This window comes from Eschrichtius robustus, chromosome 1 (genome assembly GCF_028021215.1).
Source record: "Eschrichtius robustus isolate mEscRob2 chromosome 1, mEscRob2.pri, whole genome shotgun sequence".
Classification (NCBI taxonomy): Eukaryota; Metazoa; Chordata; class Mammalia; order Artiodactyla; family Eschrichtiidae; genus Eschrichtius; species Eschrichtius robustus.
The window spans coordinates 89,446,555-89,467,522 of NC_090824.1; the positions used below are offsets into that span (position 1 = coordinate 89,446,555).

A 20,968-nucleotide genomic window follows, 5' to 3' on the forward strand; every position below is an offset into this window, starting at 1 on the left:
CCTCCGAGGCCAGACTGCAGCCCGAGGTGACCACCTAGCAGGGTGGTGGACTGGTCTTACTGCAAAGCCCTGTCCTTGCCTTGTCCCTTGTGGCCCACCGGCCAGGCAGCCCCGCCCCTAGCCCAGTGTCTGCTCTGGGGCCCCTCCCTTAGCGCATCCCACCCCCACAGGCCTGGGGAAGGTGGTTACCACAAGCACGTTGTTGGTGATGAGGTTTTCTGGGCAGCCTGACCTGGAAAAATCAAATCATCCAGAGTCCGGCCTTGCAAAGGCAAAGGCTTCCTGCACTGATGTGCCCCCTCCCAGCCAGGCTGCACCCAGGTGGGGCCTCCCTGGGTGACACTGAGGGTTCTCTACGTCCTGGGTACGATTCAGGGTGTGGGGAGATGCTTCTGAAGAGTGAAAGGTGAGGAGAGAGGGAGGGAGAGCATGGCAGACAAAACACCAGCCTTCCTCTCCTCATTTCTCTGAGGGTCCCCCCAACCCGACCGGCAGGGGTAGGAGATGAGGAACAGCAAATCTGGGCTGGACAGACCAATGGGAAGATCTGGGTCACAGGTATTTTCCTAAGGAAAGCCTGGGTTCTGAGACACCCCCTGAGCTGTGTGGGATTACTCGCGTTTTCTCCATCAGGAACTCCACGTCCAGCTCCTCCGGTCCCTGAAATTAAAGAAGAGCAAGTTGGCAACATGCACACATGTCTTTAGAGTTGACACAGCTCCTTTACGTATCTCATCATCCCGAGCAGCCTCTAAGGGAGGCCCGGTGTTACAACCCTTCCCATTTTACAGATGAGGAAATCGAGTCTTAGGGAAAGATGGGCTACCTGCCCAAGTTACCCACAGCTAGCTAGATCCCTGCCTGGCAAGGCTGAAGGGGAAGATTAGGAGCACAAGCCAAAGGAGGCTTGAAGATGCCCAGGGCCCATTTCATCTTCCTCTCGAGGGGGACCAGCCCCAGAACTCTGCCCTCCCTCCAGGTCTCAGGCACCATGAGAGGGTCAGAGGCAGTGAGCAAGAGTGATGAGCCCACGCCCCCCGCAGGGTTGGTCACACCGAGCTGTGTTTTGTGGCACATGAGGTTTGCCATCACCCAAAACCTTCCTTCCCCGTAGATGACTAGAATTCCTCCCTTAAGTGATTCAGCCAGTAACAGTCAAGTTAATCTCCTCCTTTCCTATGAAAACGTAAATATCTCTGGGTGGGCCTTCCGTTTTCCTGCAAAGGAGTTCAACCCAGCAGCATCCCAACAGATGGGAGAAACTGTGCCACTTCCTCAGCCTGGAGCTGAGAGGTGGGCCTGGCGGGAACCTCCACCCACCTGGGGATGCAGGGAGAAGGTCTTCCGGAGCCGCCTGCCAGGGAGGACTTCAGAGACATCACAGAGAACCTTGAAGCAGGCGTCGTCCTTCTTGACGGCATCCTTGTCATAGATGCTCAGCTCCAGAACATTCTAAGGACCCAAGAACAGCAACGTAGCACGTTATTAACACATAGTGTGGCTCACACCTGTTGAATCCTCACTTGATGCCGAGGGCGTGAAAAGATTATTATGCCACTGCACTTTGTACTTCAAAATACTGGTAAAACCTAGAAGTGGTAAAAGGAAATCCAGCAAAGTTCCTAAATCCCCCCCTGCTAATTTTTGTTTTTATAAAAAATAAAACTCTTTTGAAGTTTCCCCAGCCCAACCCCACCCCTGCTTTGCTGGTTCCCTAAGGCCTGGTAGGTACCAGGCACTATACTGGGAGTTCTCTGTGCGTGATCGCATTTAACCTCAAACAACCCAAGCAGGAGGGCTCTTGCTGCCTCCACTCCATAGATGGGCTTAGGGAGGACCAGTAGCTTGCCGTTCACACATTCTCTCACACCCAGCACATCCAGGCTGGGGCACAAAGACACCCCCTTCCCCAGTTTCTCTGCCTGAGCTCCAGAGGAAGGTATACCCTACCCCAGGAACCTTCCCAGTGTGGCGTACAGCCTGCCCTCAGGGGGGTGGCCAGGGGTCCTCTGGCCTTTACCTTGACCTGACTTTGGATCAGGAAAGTGAAGGTCTCGTTCCATACAGGATGACTGGAGTTGGTGACTGTTTTGGTCTTGAACTTTGTTCCAGGTGCGGTTGGCAGCTGTAGGATCACGTAGGGGTCTGCCTCGTTCACTGCCAACATCAAGAGAACCGTTGTGAGACAGAATTCCTCACGCCCCTCTCCAGGGGCCTCACCAGGTTCCTCCCAAGACCCCTGCAGCCACTAGGGGCAGCCCAGCCCAGCCCAGCCCCAAGGCACTGGGCCTTTCCCGTAGGACATGGTCCTCCCCACACCCCTGGGGCCCAGGACACAGCTACTCACAGAGGTCAGCCCAGCCCAGGCCCCGCGCCTCCAGGACCCTCACGGTGAGCTGCCAGCAGGCAGAGGTCTCCCCCTGGAGAGAAATAGGCCACAGAGTCCCTCCTGCTCAGTTACGAGCTCCCCAAATTGGTGCCGAGGCTTCTCCTGAGATGCTGCTCGCTGACGCTGCCAGGCATTCTGGGGCCAAACAGCCTTTGCCCATCACTGTGCCTGGGGCCATGGTCCTGGGCCGCAGCAGTCAGGGAATGGGGGTAGAATCTGTGGGACGCCCTCCCTTCAGGGACAGGATTGCACAGTATAGTAAAGAAAGCAGGAAACAGAGGGCCAGGGAACGGCCACCACACTGGACATGTCAGTTTGGGGTCAGCCACCCCCAGAGCTCACAGGGAGGGCAGCCCTTTGGTGACGCATGGGACTCTGCTGCCAGGCGTTCCCCCGGCCTCTGGACAGGAAGTGGGCACGTGACTCCAGGACGCTGAGCTCTGGGGAGCCCAGTGCTCCGTGATGGCCTCAGGTACAAACCGTCTCTTGGGTGTGAATTGGGAAACTCCAAGAGCATCAGGCTGTTACCGTGAGCAGGGGGTGAAAGTTATTAAGATGCTGGCGAGGGCACATCAGCCCACAGGCAAGCTCAATAAGGTGGAAGAAGAAACGGAGTGGGCAGGAGCTCGGAGGGACCAAGAAGACGAGCAGTAGCAGGTGGCAGGAGGAAAAGCAGAGGGCGGGGGGGCGTGGCTGAATCCTGCTGGGACAGGGCCCGTGGGGGGTGGGGGGGTGGGCCGGGTATCTCAAACCCCTCCTGCTGAGGTCCTTGGCACTGCTGGGATCCAGGGGGCCCTTGGGTTTCTGTTCTTCCTGAGGTCCCGCTGAGTAGATTTTTCTGGGCACCCTGCACACGTTTCTTATGATAAGGCCCTGTGATCTGAGGCAGAGGCAGCACCGTGCTTGCATGGTGGACATTCAGCCTTGCATGGTTGGGAGACAGCGCTGCGATGACACCAAAGCTCTTTCCTGCTCTGCACCCTCCCACGACCAGTCCCACTCCTGTGCGTGTGATCTGAAAGTCTAGGCTCCCACCAGGAGCCGTCTCTGCTCTGCACACGTGCTACCTGCCAGGGGCTTGGCTCCGTGTCTATGGCACTGGCTCTCCATATCCCACAGAGAAGCTTAAAGGACAACGGGCCACAGCAAAGCCAAGCAGGCTTGTGCCCTTGCCCCGACCCTGCTACCCTGTGTCCCCACGTCATCCCTGTCTTGTGGCTTCTTGCTAAGTGTCTTTGTCATCCTTGTCAGCTCTCTGGCAGAGCACACATGACCCTCCCAGCAAGGTAGGCTCATTTCTCCCTTCTTGGGGATCAATGCTAGTGACATCCACAGGCCTTAAGCCAGAGGTTGTAGTTGACAGGGATTTAGTGTCGTTTTAGTCACCTGGCTCCGTTTCCTCCCCACACCCAGATTCCATCACCACCCATCACAGAGATGGTGCTGGCTGGGACCTGGGTTCCTGTGAGGAGTTGTGGTTCAATGCCCACTCCAAGCCAGGGCGAGGCAGAGGCAGCCAAGCCGCAGCCCAGCTCCCACCCCGATCCTCAGGGCCACAGCCTGTGGGCTGCTCTAAAGCCACTTGGGGCTACTAAGAATCGCCCCCAATTGCTCACTTTCCAGCCAGCCAACATACCCAAATTGGGTGTTGCTGCCCATTTCCCCCTCTGGTCACTGAGAGCCTCTCAACTTCAGAAAGCCCACCGTTTCCTGGAGGATATTTTTCCTAAGATGGAACCCCATTCTCCTCACCTCTAAGAGTGTCACTAACACAGAGCACCTGGAGGATGGGCTGTGACAATCACTATAATGAGTGGCCATTGCTGGGGCAGAAGAGCAGAGTGGTCAAGGCAGGTTCCCAGCCAGGTTGTCTGGATCGAAACCCTGGTCCTCTGCTTACTTGCTGTGTGAGCCTGGACAAGTCACTAAACTTCCTGGTGCCTCTGTTTCCTCATTGTAGTGGGACAAATAATAGTATCAACCTGACACAGTGTCCTGAGGCTGAAATGTGTTAATGCCTGTAGAATGCTTAGCAAAAAGTAAGCAGTTTCTAGATAATTGCTTTTACTACTTACTATTTATTAAGTGCTTGTTATGTTTCTAGGTGCTATACTAAGCATATTACATATTCAAACTCTATTTATCCTCCTGACACCCTCATAAGATAGTTCTCTCATTTCTTCCCATTTTACAGATGAGAGAACTGAGGCTTAGCAAGGTTGACTTGCGCTAGGTCACAGAGTTAGTAAGTGATATAGTTAGGATTTAAACCCAGGTCTTCAAGGCCAGAGCTCACAACCCCTTTGTGGTTCTACCTTCTGAGGACTTTGCTTCTTTGTAAAAGCATGCAACTCTCATCCCCTGCCCCATGGATATCTAAACATTAGAATTTCATAGATTTGTTTTAGACAAATAAGATTATTGAGCCAACTAGTGCATTAACTAGTAGGAATCTTTTCTCCTGAGGGCTCTGGGGCTTCACCTTCCCTGTTGAAAGATCCTGCCACCTGGAATACTGCCTTCATTGATGACTGACCCTGGATGCTCATGGAGGGGTCTCAAGCAGGGCGCCTGCACCCAGCTTCCTGTAGCATCCTGGAAGTGCCTCTCTGCCGAGAGTCCCAGCCACCCTCTCTGTCCCTGCACAGGAGCCCCGGGGCCTCCTCCATCCTCCGTGGCTCAGTGCTGGTCTCTGCCCATCACGGGGGATATAGCCCAAGGGAGGTTGAGCGGGGTCCAGAGGATCTATAACCATGAGGTCTTCAGCTGGGGGAGTAAGAGGAGCAGGCTGCCTTTTCTCCCTGCTGGCACCCAGTGACCCGCAGTAGGACAGTGCGGGGAGGCTGGAGAGACAGGACGTGGGAGCTGCGGGCACAGCCTCTGAGTCAGGCTGAGATGACACGCTCCTCACCCTGGTCTCCCGGGCCCTGGATTCTATGGATGCTAATTGTCCGTCCCACCCACTCCCCATCCCTAAGCACAGATTCCCTCACCATCTGCCTCCCACCTCCAGCCTCTGCCTAGGCAGAGACCCCAGGTCTGGGACCCAGCCCCTCCCCAGAGACCAGAATCACCTTGGTTTCAGCTATGTCAAGCTTGTTAGAATGCACCCTAGCTCCAGGCCCTGCCCTGAGTGATGCTGACAGGCTCAGTGACATTATTACCTGGCGAGGATGGCCAGGTGGTCCCCTAGGTGTCGTTCTCTCCATGCCAAACCTTTGCCTCCACTCCAGGCCCGGCTCCCTCCAAGATGACAGCTCCCTGGCTGGCTGGCAGCGACTACTCCAATGGAATGGGACTGACTGTGAACCTGCCAGCCTCTGAGGAGCCACGATCCTATAAACAGCCGGGGCCCCGCCTCCAGGTCACTCCCTCAGCCCAACACCTTCTCCTCTTCTCCTGGAGGCTGAATCAACTAGCTTTTCCAGAAACTTCTGGCAAGGCTCCAGGACCTGCAGGTGGAGCATCTCTTCCAGACCTGGGATGTCAGGGTACAAGAGAGGGGGAAGTCAAGTCCGGGGAGCAGCGGCAGGAAGCTGGTTCCCCTGAGGCTGAGGGCAGAGGGCAGGGTGGGGTCAGAGCTAGGAAACCCCTGCAGCCCAGCCCCAGCCTGAGCCAGGCCAGCCTCTGGGGGAGGAGGGCTGAGCACCTGAGAGCAGATGAGCAGCCAGGAGCCTGGGAGGAATAATAGGGCGGCCCCAGGGGTGGGCTCTGAGCAGACTCCGGAAACCTAGCTACAGGGGGCTCTGGACTCTGGCTCTAGGCCTCTCACTCCTTCCGTGTGGCTGGTCCTAGGAATTTAGAGGATTTCTGTTAAAATAGAGTGACAAACTTTGTAGGAAAGGTAAGAGACCAATCAGGAAACTCTTAGATTATGAATATTACAGGAAAAAGCTTTGTGAAGTCACCTGTTTAAACTATTCAGTATGCACAACATGAAATGTTCTCCTGAAATGCCATGAACTCAGTCATTTTACTGTCAATTCGTTATATAATTGAACAATAATGATTTGTTTTTTGAGGCAAGTGAAACTGAATTAATGTTAACCTATTACAAATGGATCTAAAATGTATTATTACAGAATCAGCCAGAAAAGAACATTAATGATGGTCTATGAAAAATCATTTGAATGAGAAATATCAATACTTTTAAAAATGTAGAACACTGCAAAGAACAACTTATTCCAAAGTGGGTCACAGATGAAGCAATGCACAAAGTCACTGGCTGGTGAGTAGCAGAGCCCAGGATTACGCTCTCTAGACTGAAAGCTCTACCTCCACTCCAGAGTGGGCTCAGCCCAGCCTGGAGCCCACCCACCAGGAATGCCCTGGTCATTGGTGGCCGCCATGGGCTGGGCCAATCCCAGAGCAATCCTGGGACCACAGGAGTCCTGAGGAAATACATCCCCCTGGGGAGTGAATTCACATCTCCCTGAACTTAACGCGGGCCTCATCTGGGACCGCTACGGGGAACTACAGAGGCAGAGCTGTGGCATCACCCTCCAAGAGGTAACCCCCAGTGCCAGCCCTCCACACAAGTATGGGAGGGCCAGGCAGCTCCACACCGCAGAGGACGGGGGTCCCTGGGCTCAGCTGGCTGGACTGGGAGGAGAGTTTGGTGCTCAGTTTCCCCATCTGTGCAGTGATGGTGTGGTAAACGCTGCACCTGAAGAAGCCCATGAAATCCTGATTCAGAGATTCTTGATTCGTATGTGTTAGTAAAGCTTACGACCATTCGTACGTGTTAGTAAAATCTGCAAAAGTAAGCTACTTTAACTACAAACGGTGAAGACCACTGTCTTCCCATTCTTTTATCTCATCTGTTAGCATTGATGCAACTGTGGTACTTTTAGGATCCAAGGAGAAGTTGGGTTAGAGACACGTACGTTAATTTCAGTTCGGTGGGACATAGTTATGTGGTTTGCAGTTGGTTTCATGTATAATGAAGTTACTGCCAGCCATTCTGGTTTAGAAATAGTTTCCAAAATACTCCTACCACCCACTGTGCCAACTCATCTGACATTGTGACACAGAGGTGTAGGCAGAGGCTGTGCTGCAGTACAAGAAGAATAAGGTAGAGGAAGATAAACAAGGTCTGAAACCTACAGACCAAAACTAGTCTGTGGAAAATTCGTCCAAACAGACACATGAAATCCTAAGTGGAAAATACAATCTTGTTGAAATATGATCAAAACAGAAGTTGTCTCCTGAAAGAGATGTTTTCAATCATGTCTTAAATGCTTTTTTCCCTTTATTTGATGGGAATTTCAAGAAATAGAAGTTATCATATTCCTGTACTACAAGCAGCTAGCACATCTAGATAGCTCAGAGAGGAGAGAAACTTGTTAGAGGTTGTAGCAGATTTTATTTTTCTAAAGATGGTTGCAACAGTGTCTCCTGTCCTCATGCTCTTACCCTGCCCTCATCAAGAGGTGGACGCAGATTCCCCTTCTCTTGGAACTTTTGGGCTGGAGGCGCTAACTCATAGGATGTGAGGAACTTGACGCTGCTTGACTCTGAGGTTAGGTAACAAAAGGCGATGTAGCTTCTCCTTGACGGCTGGAAAACTCCCGCTGAGAGCCACCATGACAGATGTCCGAGTCCCTGAGGTTCCGTGCTGTGAGGAAGCCAGGCCATGTGGAGAGGTCAGGAGTCCTCATCCCCAGGTCCTCCCAGCCCAGGGCATGGGGATGCATAAGCCTTCAGGTGATTCCAGCCCAGCTATTTAGTCACCCCGAGCCGGTGCCCTTTCTGAATTTTTGACCCATGGAAACTACGAGCCTAATAAAGGGGTTACCGTGTTATGCCATTAAGTTTGGGGTGGTCTGTTACATAGCCATAGTAACTAAATCAGAGCTTTTCTCAAATTTGCTAACAATCCTAAAGTTTTACATGGCATTGTCAATGAAGAGCTGTGAAGCAGAGGGAAACTACAAATAATTAACTATTACGAACTATCAATAATTTAAAAAACTAAATTTCGTTCAACCAGGCTGGGGGAAGATTTCTTTCTATTTGATCGAAAGAAAATGATTTTACAAAATTGGTGTTGAATAAAGAGGCAGTCAGGGAGTATAAAACCAAACAATGAAGGAAAAGGTATAGAGATTAATTAATAAAAATATTATGTTTCCAAATTTTTGTGATGTTTTGCATTTGTCAACCTTTTACAATTTGTATTTTATGTGATATTACTTTATCTAATTTTGTATCAACTTGTATAAACTTCAGGCTCCATAGAACATGGATCTAATGTGTGTGTCACACTGTTCAAAGTGTGACATATATATATCATGTTTACTGATTCCCCAAACCCTATGAGGCAGGTATTATTATTATTATCCTCACTTTACAAATGAGAAAACTGGGGCAGGAATTAGTTGAGGAACTGCTCCCAGGTCAGCCCGGGAATCTAGACCAGAGGCAGTGCTCTTAACCATCACCTGCAATATGGTCCATCTGCGGCAGAAGTGTAGGCAAGAGGGAGGATGAGAGAGTCCCTGGATCAAGCCTAGCCTGAAGGAGTGAATCTAGTTCTGGGTTTTTCATTTGGGTCCCAGCCCTTCCCCATCTACTTTAACTCCAGGAAGGAAGGGGTCAGTCCCTCCCCTCCCTTTACCTTTCCCCAGAATAGCACTCGATGACAATGTCATAAATGAGAGGAGGTACCTGACAGGGTGGAGGAGGAGACAGAGCTGATGCCCAGCTGATTCTCAATCCAGGAAAAGCCCTGAAGCAGGTGGTGGGACAGGCAGCAAAATGTATTGAGCAAGGCAAGGATGACACACACTTCAGAGTTCAGCACTAACTACCATGTCAGCACCAAGGGACAGGTAGGTCTGTGTTCTTACTTCACAAGGAAGTGGTTATTCACTCAACTGGCAGACAGGAAGGACAATTTCCTGTCCACAACTACTCAGGACCAAGCCGGAGAGGAGCACCGGCCCCTGTCCTCATTTCAGGGCTACTGGAAAAGATGAGCCTCTCTCTAAGCAGGGGGCAGGGTGCCACTCAGCCAGTCCATTCATTCATCCAACAGATATTTACTGAGTGTCTACCATGTCCCAGACAGGGGGCCAGGTGAGTAAAACAGGCCTGATTCCCACCTGAAGAAGCTTCCGTCCAGTGTACAATCTGCTTTCCTATCCATATCTCTCAGCCAACGGAGCACATCCGTGACTTCGAACCCAGGATGTTACACTGCAGGCCCTGGAGTGCTAGGGCAGGTATCCGACCCAGAATGGAGCCTCTGGAATTTCAAGGCAAAGAACCAACAATAACATTATAAACAAATATTATCCAGCTAATTAATTTTGTCTGGAGACAGTGGTGGCAGGTACGTGAGCTTCAGGTAAGTTAAGAAATAGGAGCATGTCTCAAGAACTACTGACGTACTTGGACCAATCTCCCTTCAGGCCTCCCCTGACCTGGCTTTCTCCAACTCTGGGGGCTCTCCTTAGCTCCCACTCTGCCCTATTGGTCTTTTTCTCTCTGATTCCTTTTTTCATAAACCTTCTACACACTGGAAATGTGTGTGAGCATTTAAAATTTATTGTGTTTACAACTTTTATACTCTAGTTCATAATTTTTTTAAAATTAATTAAGTCTTTTATACATTTTCAAAACAGAAACCTCAACTAAACTGTTTTAAGCATGAATAAGGCCCTTTAATGATTTTTATTTCTGTGGGTTAGCTTATCTCAGAAAAACATCTTTCTCTAAACTCCAGGGGTGACCTCCTCCTGCACCACCAGATTTCACAGGAGAACCCCATCTGGACCCCATGTCCAGAGTTTCAGGTATCCTGCTCTGCTGGCCAGGAGCTCATGTGAAATCTACCCTTTTCTTTCCACCCAACATTGACTCATCTGAAATGTGTTTCCTGTAAACACCCAACAAACCAACAACCCCTTTCCAGGGAGAGACCATGAGGCAATGATCTGCTTGCTGGGGTTCAGGAGGAGTATGGGCTACACCTTTGCCAACCTGCCCCCTTTCTGCAGCTGAGAAAGCAGCACCCAGGGCTCCCCTGCCAGTGCCGAGGAGCCTTCCCTCCCTCTGGGCTCCATGGAGGGGCCGCATGAGTGACTTGAGCTGGAGCTGGGTGCTGGGGGGCCAGGCCAGCCCCTCATCACACTCCCCAGCAACAACTACAGTAGATATCTTGTCTCATGAAACAGGAATTAAAATACATACGTAAGTGTGCTTTTACTGTTTTGACACTTCCTCCTGTCCATCTCCCCTCTCCTTGGCCAACGGCACCCGTTGTCAAAGCTGGAGATGAGAGGAGAAAAGGAGGCTCCTTCTGCTGCTGGTCTCAGAGTCAGCTCTCCAGAGACAGGGCTTGAAGGCTGAGCATTGAGAGGAAAATAAAGGGGTTGGTAAATGTCAAGAGTTTCCTTTTACATGTCATGAGCAAAGCTATGAGCTCTGAGTCCTGGGTAGAGAGAGAGAGTACTTAGGGGATGTGCCCATCCAATGTAAGGGGAATGGAGAAAGACCCTCTACTGCTATGGGGGAGAAGGAGAAGGACAAGAGCTCAGCCATTCACATGTCTTAACTCCCGCCCCAGGCCCAAACTCCGAGGGGGCATTTTGCACAAACAAATCATTTGGGTGAAATCCTAGAACTGTGAGTTTGATCCTCTCTCCATAGGTGTATCATGGGAAAAGTCGTGTTCCCTGAGAGAAGCACCTGTCCAACACAGTAGTGCCCGGGGTGGTTGCTGGAAGTGATTGAAATAGGGTCTAGGTAGGGCAGGTGCCAGCAATGGTGCTCCCCTCTCTTCCTAGGCCCCTTGTGGTACAGAAGGGATCCAGAAGTCTTCTTGAGCTCACGTTGAGGGTGTAGAAGGTAGTTAAGCTGAGAACCAGTGGCCTTTCTGGGGCTACCATGGAGCTGTGGGGTAGCCAGCCTGAGCTGAGGGATGGACAGGGTCTGGATGAGGCACAGAGTATTCTCAGCTCCCGAGGGAGCTAAGGTGGGTCTGAGCCAGCCAGGGGCCTGGCCCTGACCTGGCTTGCATAAAATAGGTGTCCTACCAGCTGTAGTTTCAGCTCAGGTGCAAGCAGGAGCCTAAAGGCCAGGCCAGGGAGACCCCAGAAAACCCCAAGTAGACGATAGGCTGTATCCCTCTAAGGCCGTTGCTTAGGTGTCATCTTAACTATAAGGATGGAGGTAGGGAGATCTCTGAAAAAAGCATTTCCCGGCACTCAGCCACCAAGCGTCTGGCACAGTGGTTCTGTGCTGGGAATGCTAATCCAATGTGTTAGGTGCAAGGCCTCTACACACGGCCCTCTACAGGCAAGTGAAACTAGACTAAGCACAAAGAAGAAGGTAGACCTTATCTTATCACCTAGATTACATCTTATTTTTTTCTGGGAACCCAGTGGGCTTTGCCAGTGACGCCATGGGAGGTGGAGACAAGATGGTGGAGTAGAAGGACATGAGCTCACCTCCTCTCACGAAAACACCAAAATCACAACTAACTGCCATGTAACCATCAACAAAAAAAGACTGGAACCTACCAAAAAAGATATTCTACATCCAAAGACAAAGAAGAAGCCACAACAAGATGGTAGAAGGGGCACATTTGTGATACAATCAAATCCCATACCCACCGGGTGGGTGACCCACAAACTGGAAAATAACTATATCCCAGGGGTTCTCCTACAGGAATGAGAGTGCTGAGCCCCACATCAGGCTCCCTAGTCTGGGGGTCTGGCACTGGAAGGGGGAGCCCCCAGTGCCTTTGGCTTTGAAGGCCAGAAGGGCTTGACTGAAGGAACTCTCCTCTTGGAGGGTGCACACAAGTTCTTGTGTGCACTGGGACCCAGGGGAAAAGCAGTGACTTCATAGGAGCCTGGGCCAGACAGACCTGCTGGCCTTTGAGGGTCTCCTGGGGAGGCAGGGGGTGGTTGCGGCTCACTGTGGGGATGATAACACTGGTGGTGGAGGTACCAGGGAATACTCATTGACGTGAGCTCTCCTGGAGATGGCCATTTTGACACCAAGATGGCCCCACTCAACAGCCTGTAGGCTCCAGTGCTGGGATGCCTCAGGCCAAACAACCAACAGGGCAGGAACACAGCCCCACCAATCAGCAGACAGGCTGCCTAAAGTCTTCCTGAGCCCACAGCCTCCGCTAAACACATCCCTTGACATGGCCCTGCCCACCAGAGGGACAAGACCCAGCTCCACCCACCAGTGGGCAGGCATCAGTCCCTCCTACCAGGAAACCTGCACAAGCCTCTTAGACCAGCCTAAACCACGAGGGGGGAGACAACAGAAGCAAGAGGAACTACAGTCCTGCAGCCTGTGGAACGGAGACCACAAACACAGAAAGTTAGACAAAATGAGACAGCAGAGGAATATGCTCCAGACTAAGGAACAAGATAAAATCCCAGAAGAACAACAACTAAGTGAAGTGGAGATAGGCAATCCACCTGAAAAAGAATTCAGAGTAATGATAGGAAAGAGGATCCAAGATCTCAGAAAAAGAATGGAGGCAGAGACGGAGAAGATATAAGAAATATTTAACACAGAGCTAGAAGATATAAAGAACAGAGTGGAACAATACAATAACTTAAATGAAAAACACACTAGAAGGGATCAACAGCATGATAAATGAGGCAGAAGAATGAATAAGTGTGCTGGAAGACAGAATGGTGGAAATCACTGCCACAGAACAGAATAAAGTAAAAAGAATAAAAAGAAATGAGGACAGATTAAGAGACCTCTGGGACAATATTAAACACACCAACATTCACATTATAGGGGTCCCAGAAAGAGAAGAGAGAGAAAGGGCCTGAGGAAATATTTGAAGAGATAATAGCTGAAAACTTCCCTAAAATGGGAAAGGAAACAGTCACGCAAGTCCAGAAAGTGCAGAGAGTCTCATACAGCATAAAACCAAGGAGGAACACACTGAGACACATACTAATAAAACTGACAAAAACTGAAGACAAAGAGAAAATATTAAAAGCAACAAGGGAAAAGCAACAAATAACATACAAGGGACTCCTATAAGGTTATCAGATAATTTTTCAGCAGAAACTCTGCAGGCCGGAAGAAAGTGGCATGATATATTTAAAGTGATGAAAGGGAAAAACCTACACCCAAGAATACTCTACCCAGCAAGGCTCTCATTCAGATTTGTCAGAGAAATCATAAACTTTACAGACAAGCAAAAGCTAAGAGAATTCAGCACCACCAAACCAGCTTTCCAACAAATGCTAAAGGAACTTCTCTAGGTGGAAAAGAAAAGGCCACAACTAGAAACAAGAAAATTACAAATGGGAAAGCTCACCCGTAAAAGCAAACATACAGTAAAGGTAGGAAATCATACACACACAAATATGATATCAAAACCTGCAATCATGAGAAGAGGAGATTACAAATGCAGGATATTGGAAATGCATTTGAAATTAAGACACCAGCAACTTAAAACAATCTTGTGTATATAGAGACTGCTATATCAAAACCTCATGGTAACCACAAACCAAAAATCTACAATAGATACACACACAAAAAAGAAAAAAGGAATCCAAACACAACACTAAAGATAGTCATCAAATCACAAGAGAAGAGAACAAAAGAGGAAAGGAAGAAAAAGACCCACAAAAACAAATCCAGGACAATTAACAAAATGGCATTAAGAACATACATATTGATAATTACCTTAAATATAAATGGATTAAATGCTTCAACCAAAAGACATACACTGGCTGAGTGGATACAAAAACAAGACCCATATATGTGCTATCTACAAAAGATCCACTTCAGATCTAGGGACACATACAGACTGAGAGCGAGGGGATGGAAAAAGGTATCCCATGCAAATGGAAATCAAAAGAAAGTTGAAATAGCAATACTCATATCAAACAAAACAGACTTTAAAATGAAGACTGTTACAAGAGACAAAGAAGGACACTACATAATGATCAAGAGATCAATCCAAGAAGAAGATATAACAATTGTAAATACATATGCACCCAACACAGGGGCACCTCAATATATAAGGCAAATGCTAACAGTCATAAAAAGAGAAGTCGACAGTAACACAATAATAGTGGGGGACTTTAACACCCCACTTACATCAATGGACAGATCATCTAGACAGAAAATCAATAAGGAAACACAGGCCTTAAATGACACATTAGATCAGATGGACTTAATTGATATTTATAGAACATTCCATCTGAAAGCAGCAGAATACACATTCTTTTCAAGTGCACACAGAACATTCTCCAGGATAATAACATGCTGGGCCATAAAGCAAGCCTCAGAAAATTTAAGAAAACTGAAATCATATCAAGCATCTTTTCAGACCACGATGCTATGAGATTAGAAATCAACTACAAGAAAAAAAAACCGGACAAAACACAAACACGTGGAAGTAAACAATATGCCACTAAACAACCCATGGATCACTGAAGAAATCAAAGAGGAAGTCAAAAAAATACCTAGAGACGAATGAAAATGAAAACACAATGATCCAAAACCTTTGGGATGCAGCAAAAGCAATTCTAAGAGGAAAGTTGATAGCAATACAATCTTACCTCAGGAAACAAGAAAAATCTCAAGTAAACAACCTAACCTTACACCTAAAGCAGCTAGAGAAAGAAGACCAAACAAAACCTAAAGTTAGTAGAAGGAAAGAAATCATAAAGATCAGAGCAGAAATAAATGAAATACAGACAAAGAAAACAATAGAAAAAGATCAATGAAACTAAAACCTGGTTCTTTGAAAAGATAGACAAAGTTGATAAATCTTTAGCCAGACTCACCAAGAAAAAAAGCAGGAGGGCTCAAATCAATAAAATTAGAAATGAAAAAGGAGAGGTTACAATAGACACCACAGAAATACAAATGATCATAGGAAGCTACTACAAGCAACTATATGCCAATAAAATGGACAACCTAGAAGAAACGGATAAATTCTTAGAAAGGTACAGTCTCCCAAAACTGAACCAGGAAGAAATAGAAAATATGAACAGACCAATCACAAGTACTGACATTGAAACTGTGATGTTAAAACTCCCAACAAACAAAAGTCCAGGACCAGATGGCTTCACAGGTGAATTCTATCAAACAATTAGAGAAGAGTTAACACCTATCCTTCTGAAACTATTTCAAAAAATTTCAGAGGAAGGAACACTCCACCCTCATTCTATGAGGCCACCATCACCCTGGTACCAAAACCGGACAAAGATACCATCAAAAAGGAAAATTACAGGCCAATATTACTGGTGAACATATGTGCAAAAATCCTTAACAAAATACTAGCAAACAAAATCCAACAATACATTAAAAGGATCATACACCATGATCAAGTAGGATTTATCCCAGGGATGCAAGGATTTTCAATATCTGCAAATCAATCAGTATGATACACCACATCAATAAATTGAAGAATAAAAACCATATGATCATCTCAATATAGATGCAGAAAAACTTTTGACAAAATTCAACACCCATTTATGATAAAAATTCTCCAGAAAGTGGGCATAGATGGAACCTACCTCAACATAATAAAGGCCATATATGACAAACCCACAACTAACATCATACTCAATGGTGAAAAGCTGAAAGCATTTCCTCTAAGATCAGGAATAAGACAAGGATGTCCACTCTCACCAGTTTTATTCAACATAGTTCTGGAAGTCCTAGCCACGGCAATCAGAGAAGAAAAAGAAATAAAAGGAATCCAAACTGGAAATGGAGAAGTAAAACTGTCACTGTTTGCAGATGAAATGATACTATACATAGAAAATCCTAAAGATGTTACCAGAAAACTACTAGAGCTCATCAGGGAATTCAGGAAAGTTGCAGGATACAAAATTAATACACAGAAATTTCTAAACACTAACAATGAAAGATCAGAAAGAGAAATTAAGGAAACAAACCCATTTACCATCACATCAAAAAGAATAACATACCTAGGAATAAACCTACATAAGGAGGCAAAAGACCTGTACTCTGAAAACTATAAGACACTGATTAAATAAATTGAAGATGACACAAACAGATGAAAAGATATACCATGTTCTTGGATTGGAAGAATTAATATTGTTAAAATGACAAATACTACCCAAGGCATTCTACAGATTCAGTGCAATGCCTATCAAATAACCAATGGCATTTTTCACAGAACTAGAACTAGAAAAAAATCTTAAAACCTGTATGGAAACACAAAAGACCCTGAATAGCCAAGGCAATCTTGAGAAAGAAAAATGGAGCTGGAGGAATCAGGCTCCCTGACTTCAGACTACACTATAAAGCTACAGTAATCAGAATAGTGTGGTACTGGCACAAAGACAGACTTATAGATCAATTAACAGGATAGAAAGCCCAGAAATAAGCCCATGCACCTATGGGCAATTAATCTACAACAAAGGAGGCAAGAATATACCAAGGAGAAAAGACAGTCTCTTCAATAGGTGGTGCTGGGAAAACTGGACAGCCACATGTAAAAGAATGAAATTAGAACACTCTCTAACACCATACACAAAAATAAACTCAAAATAGATTAAAGACCTAAATGTAAGATGGGACACTATAAAACTCTTAGAGGAAAATATAGGCAGAACACTCTTTGACATAAATTGCAGCAATATCTTTTTGGATCCAACACTTAGAGTAATGAAAATAAAAACAAAAATAAACAAATGGGACCTAATTAAACTTAAAAGCTTTTGCACAGCAAAGGAAATCATAAACAAAACACAAAGACGACCCACAGAATGGGAGAAAATATTTACAAATGATGCAACCAACAAGGGATTAATCCCCAAAATATACAAACAGCTCAAACAGCTCAATGTCAAACAAACAAACAACCCAATCAAAACACGGGGAGATCTAAAGACATTTCTCCAAAGAAGATATACAGATGGTCAAAAAGCACGTGAAAAAGATGCTCAACACTGCTAATTATTAGAGAAATGCAAATCAAAACTGCATTGAGGTATCACCTCACACCAGTCAGAATGGCCATCATAAAGGTCTACAAGCAATAAATGCTGGAAAAGGTGTGGAGAAAAGGAAACCCTCCTACACTGTTGGTGGGAATGTAAACTGGTATAGCCAATACGGAGAACAGTATGGAGGTTCCTTAAAAAACCAAAAAAAGAGCTACCATATGATCCAGCAATCCCACTCCTGGGCATATATCCAGAAAAAAGCATAATTTGAAAAGATAATGCACCCCTATGTTCACTGCAGCACTATTTACAATAGCTAAGGCTTGGAAGCAACCTAAATGTCCGTTGACAGATGAATGGATAAAGAAGATGTGGTACATATATATACAATGGAATATTAGCCATAATTACATTTTCTCTGGCTTATTCCCACGCTTACATTCTTGGAGCCCTTAAGAATTTTTGATGAAATTTAGACGAAAACTCGAATTTGAAAAAATTCATGCACCCCAATTGTCATAGCAGCACTATTTAAAGTAGCCAAGACATGGAAGCAACCTAAGTGTCCATCGACAGATGAATGGATAAAGAAGATGTGGTATACATACACAATGGAATACTACTCAGCCATAGAAAAGAATGAAATAATGGCATTTGCAGCAACATGGATGGAACTAGAGATTGTCATAGTAAGTGAAGTAAGTCAGACAAAGACATATATCATCTGATATAACTTATATGTGGAATCTTAAAAAATGATGCAAATGAATATATTTACAAAACAGAAGCAGAATCACAGACTTAGAAAACAAACTTATGGTTACCAAAGGGGAAAGGTGGTGGGGAGGGATAACTGAATCATTTTGCTATACACCTGAAACTAACACAAAATTGTAAATCAACTATTCTCCAATATAAAATTTTAAAAAATTTTCTTTACAAAAGCATTTACCAAAGGAATTTAAGTTTACCCCAAACCAAACCCAGAGTTAGTTCACAATAACTGGCAATTTTCAATTCCTCTAGCCATTGGCAACCTACTCCTTACACAGCCCTCCAGAGGCCTGGGGACTGGAAAATAAGATGATATGAGTTATAAAAATGAAAAGAAATCTAAATTCACAGAGAAAGATTCACAGAGGAGGCATTCCTTTTTTTGGAAACTTGGAATATGGGTTGGTACTTATTGATTACTGCAACACCAATTTACAGTATTCTGTGCAATTTAAAAGCGGTGTACAAATATATTTATTGGTGTAAGATGTTATTTCAGAGGTCATCTAGCACCTGTGCTTAGCCTTTTGGGCTGCCTGTAACCCCTCCTCATTTCCCTGCCTACCCCTTCCCGGACCCTCTCACCACAGTCCCTCCTAAGCCCTCTTTAGGACTCAGCAGAAACAGACTTGCTCAGATCAAAAGAAGCATCTGTGAAAGAGCCAAGAATTCAGACCACGCTCTCTCACATACATACATATACACAGTCTTTCACACACCATTTAGGTTCCAGAACAAGGAGCCCATGTTTCCATGGGGTGGCAGCTGTGCATCTGGCCCAAGTTCAAAGAGCCAACTGTGAATAATTAGGGGGGAAACTGTGCACACCCACCAGCGGGAGCCTTGCCAGCATGGGCCCATCACCCCCACAGCCTTCAGGAGGCTGAGCAGAGAGGGTCCTGAGTTGTGAGGAGGGCCAGGAGAGGCTGAAGAATGAGGAGGAGGAAACAAAAGGAGGATGCATCAGAAAGTACTGGTACAGACATAATGTTGGATAAAAGAAGCCAGACACAGAACAGTACATGGTGCATGATTCCATGTGTCAGATCGAACAGACAAAATTAGTTTATGGTGATGGAAGTTAAAATGTGGTTACCTTTTGCTGGGGTAATGTTCTGTATCTTGATCAAGGTGGTAGTTACTCCAGATGTACACTTATGTAAATATGTATCCAGCTGTACGTCTATGATCTTGCACCTTACTGTGTAAGTTATACCCAATACAAATGTTAAAAAAAAAATAACTAGGAGTTTACAACCGGGGGTGAGGGCAGAGAGCTAACAAGTAAATTGATTGATGGTTCATACTCCTAGAAAAGCTCAGGTACCTCTAAGGGTAAAAATGTAGATAAACCTGAAAATAGGTTGACTGGTTTGAAGCTGGCAGAAGAATCCTAGTTCCACAGATAACCTGCCCAACCCCAGCAAAAGATTAAAGATTTACTCTCTGGAGAGGAGGAAGATTCAAGGACAACAAGCACATCTGGGAACAGGTAGATTGAGGGGGAGTCCAGGTACTGAAATGTGAGTCACCAACCCCAGGCTTCCTTCCCCACTCAGCCCTAAGAATGCTGGCAGCCAACCTTCCACCTCCCCTGCCACCACCATTGCCACGACCACCAGGCAAGAGAACAGAGATTCCCTTCCAGGGAAATGGGCCAAGAAAAAGGAAAAAAACTACCAATACTACAGGTAAGCATTGTACTACACAGTTCCAGGTCCCTGTCTGATCAACTTACAGTGAAGCCCCCACTCAACCAGGTCAGACTATACGCACCAGGCTTCCAGAGATCCCTTTAGTGCTTTGCTTTTAAATGTGAACAAACAGCTGGGGATTCCCAACATGTGAAGAAATCCTCTAGCATGATGACTAAAGATGACCAATTACAAACCAAATAAAGAGACACAGAGGAAACAGAGATGAAACAGATAGCAGGAGAAAACTTTTTTTTAAAACTGTAATTAATATCTTAAAGATGATGCATCTATGTAATAAAAAATGAGATACTATGAAATGGAACATTCAGAAAATATAAAGAGCTCCTGTATGTTAAAAATATGATGGCAAAAATAACTGAAATTAATATTAGTCAGTAAAGTTGAGGAAATCTCCCTAGAAGCCAAACAGAAATACAAAGAAATGGAAATGAGATTTAAGATAAGAAAATTTGGAGAAGCATGCCAGTATCTTCCTATTAGGAGTTCTAGGAACAAATAACAAAACAATTAGAGAAATTATTAAAGAAATAATACCAGAAAATGTTGCAGAACTAGAAGAGTCTCCAGATTAAAAGGGTTCACTGAGCACATAGGACAATCAACAAACAAACAAACAAAAAAGACCCTCACCAAAGCACATTATCATGAAATTTCAGAAACCTGGAAATAAAAATACCTGGAAGAAACACAAAAAAGTCACACACAAAAGACTGGAAATCATAATGGAATTGAACTTAATAGCAACACTGGAGGTTAGAAGACAAGGGGAAAATGTCTTGAAAATTCAGACAGAAAATGATTTCAAATGTAGAATTTTATTCCCAAACTGTTACTCAAAAGTGAGAGTAGAGAGCTTCCCTGGTGGCTCAGTGGTTAAAAATCCACCTGCCAATGCAGGGGACACAGGTTCGAGCCCTGGTCCTGGAAGATCCCACATGCCACGGAGCAACTAAGCCCCTGCGCCACAACTACTGAGCCTGCGCTCTAGAGCCTGTGCTCCACAACAAGAGAAGCCACCCCAGTGAGAAGCCCGCGCACCGCAACAAAGAGTAGCCCCTCTCGCCGCAACTAGAGAAAGCCCACGCACAGCAACAAAGACCCAACGCAGCCAAAAATAATAAATAAATAAAATAAATAAATTTTTTAAAAAGTGAGAGTAGAAT

General features: G+C 46.0%; 1 protein-coding gene across 1 annotated transcript in view; it reads right to left on the reverse strand.

Moving 5' to 3' along the window:
* PLA2G4D (phospholipase A2 group IVD) overlaps positions 1–20,968 on the reverse strand; it is a 46,807-nt gene that overhangs the window by 16,102 nt on the left and 9,737 nt on the right. Inside the window, exons 2-10 of the mRNA XM_068549919.1 lie at positions 10,586–10,740; positions 9,496–9,638; positions 7,805–8,006; positions 5,554–5,867; positions 2,348–2,420; positions 2,021–2,157; positions 1,321–1,452; positions 620–660; positions 190–232 (exon numbers count right to left, since the gene is read on the reverse strand). Of these exons, the coding sequence (XP_068406020.1) occupies positions 190–232; positions 620–660; positions 1,321–1,452; positions 2,021–2,157; positions 2,348–2,420; positions 5,554–5,598 (471 nt within the window). The 5' untranslated portion in view covers positions 5,599–5,867; positions 7,805–8,006; positions 9,496–9,638; positions 10,586–10,740. The remainder of the gene's footprint in view (positions 1–189; positions 233–619; positions 661–1,320; positions 1,453–2,020; positions 2,158–2,347; positions 2,421–5,553; positions 5,868–7,804; positions 8,007–9,495; positions 9,639–10,585; positions 10,741–20,968) is intronic.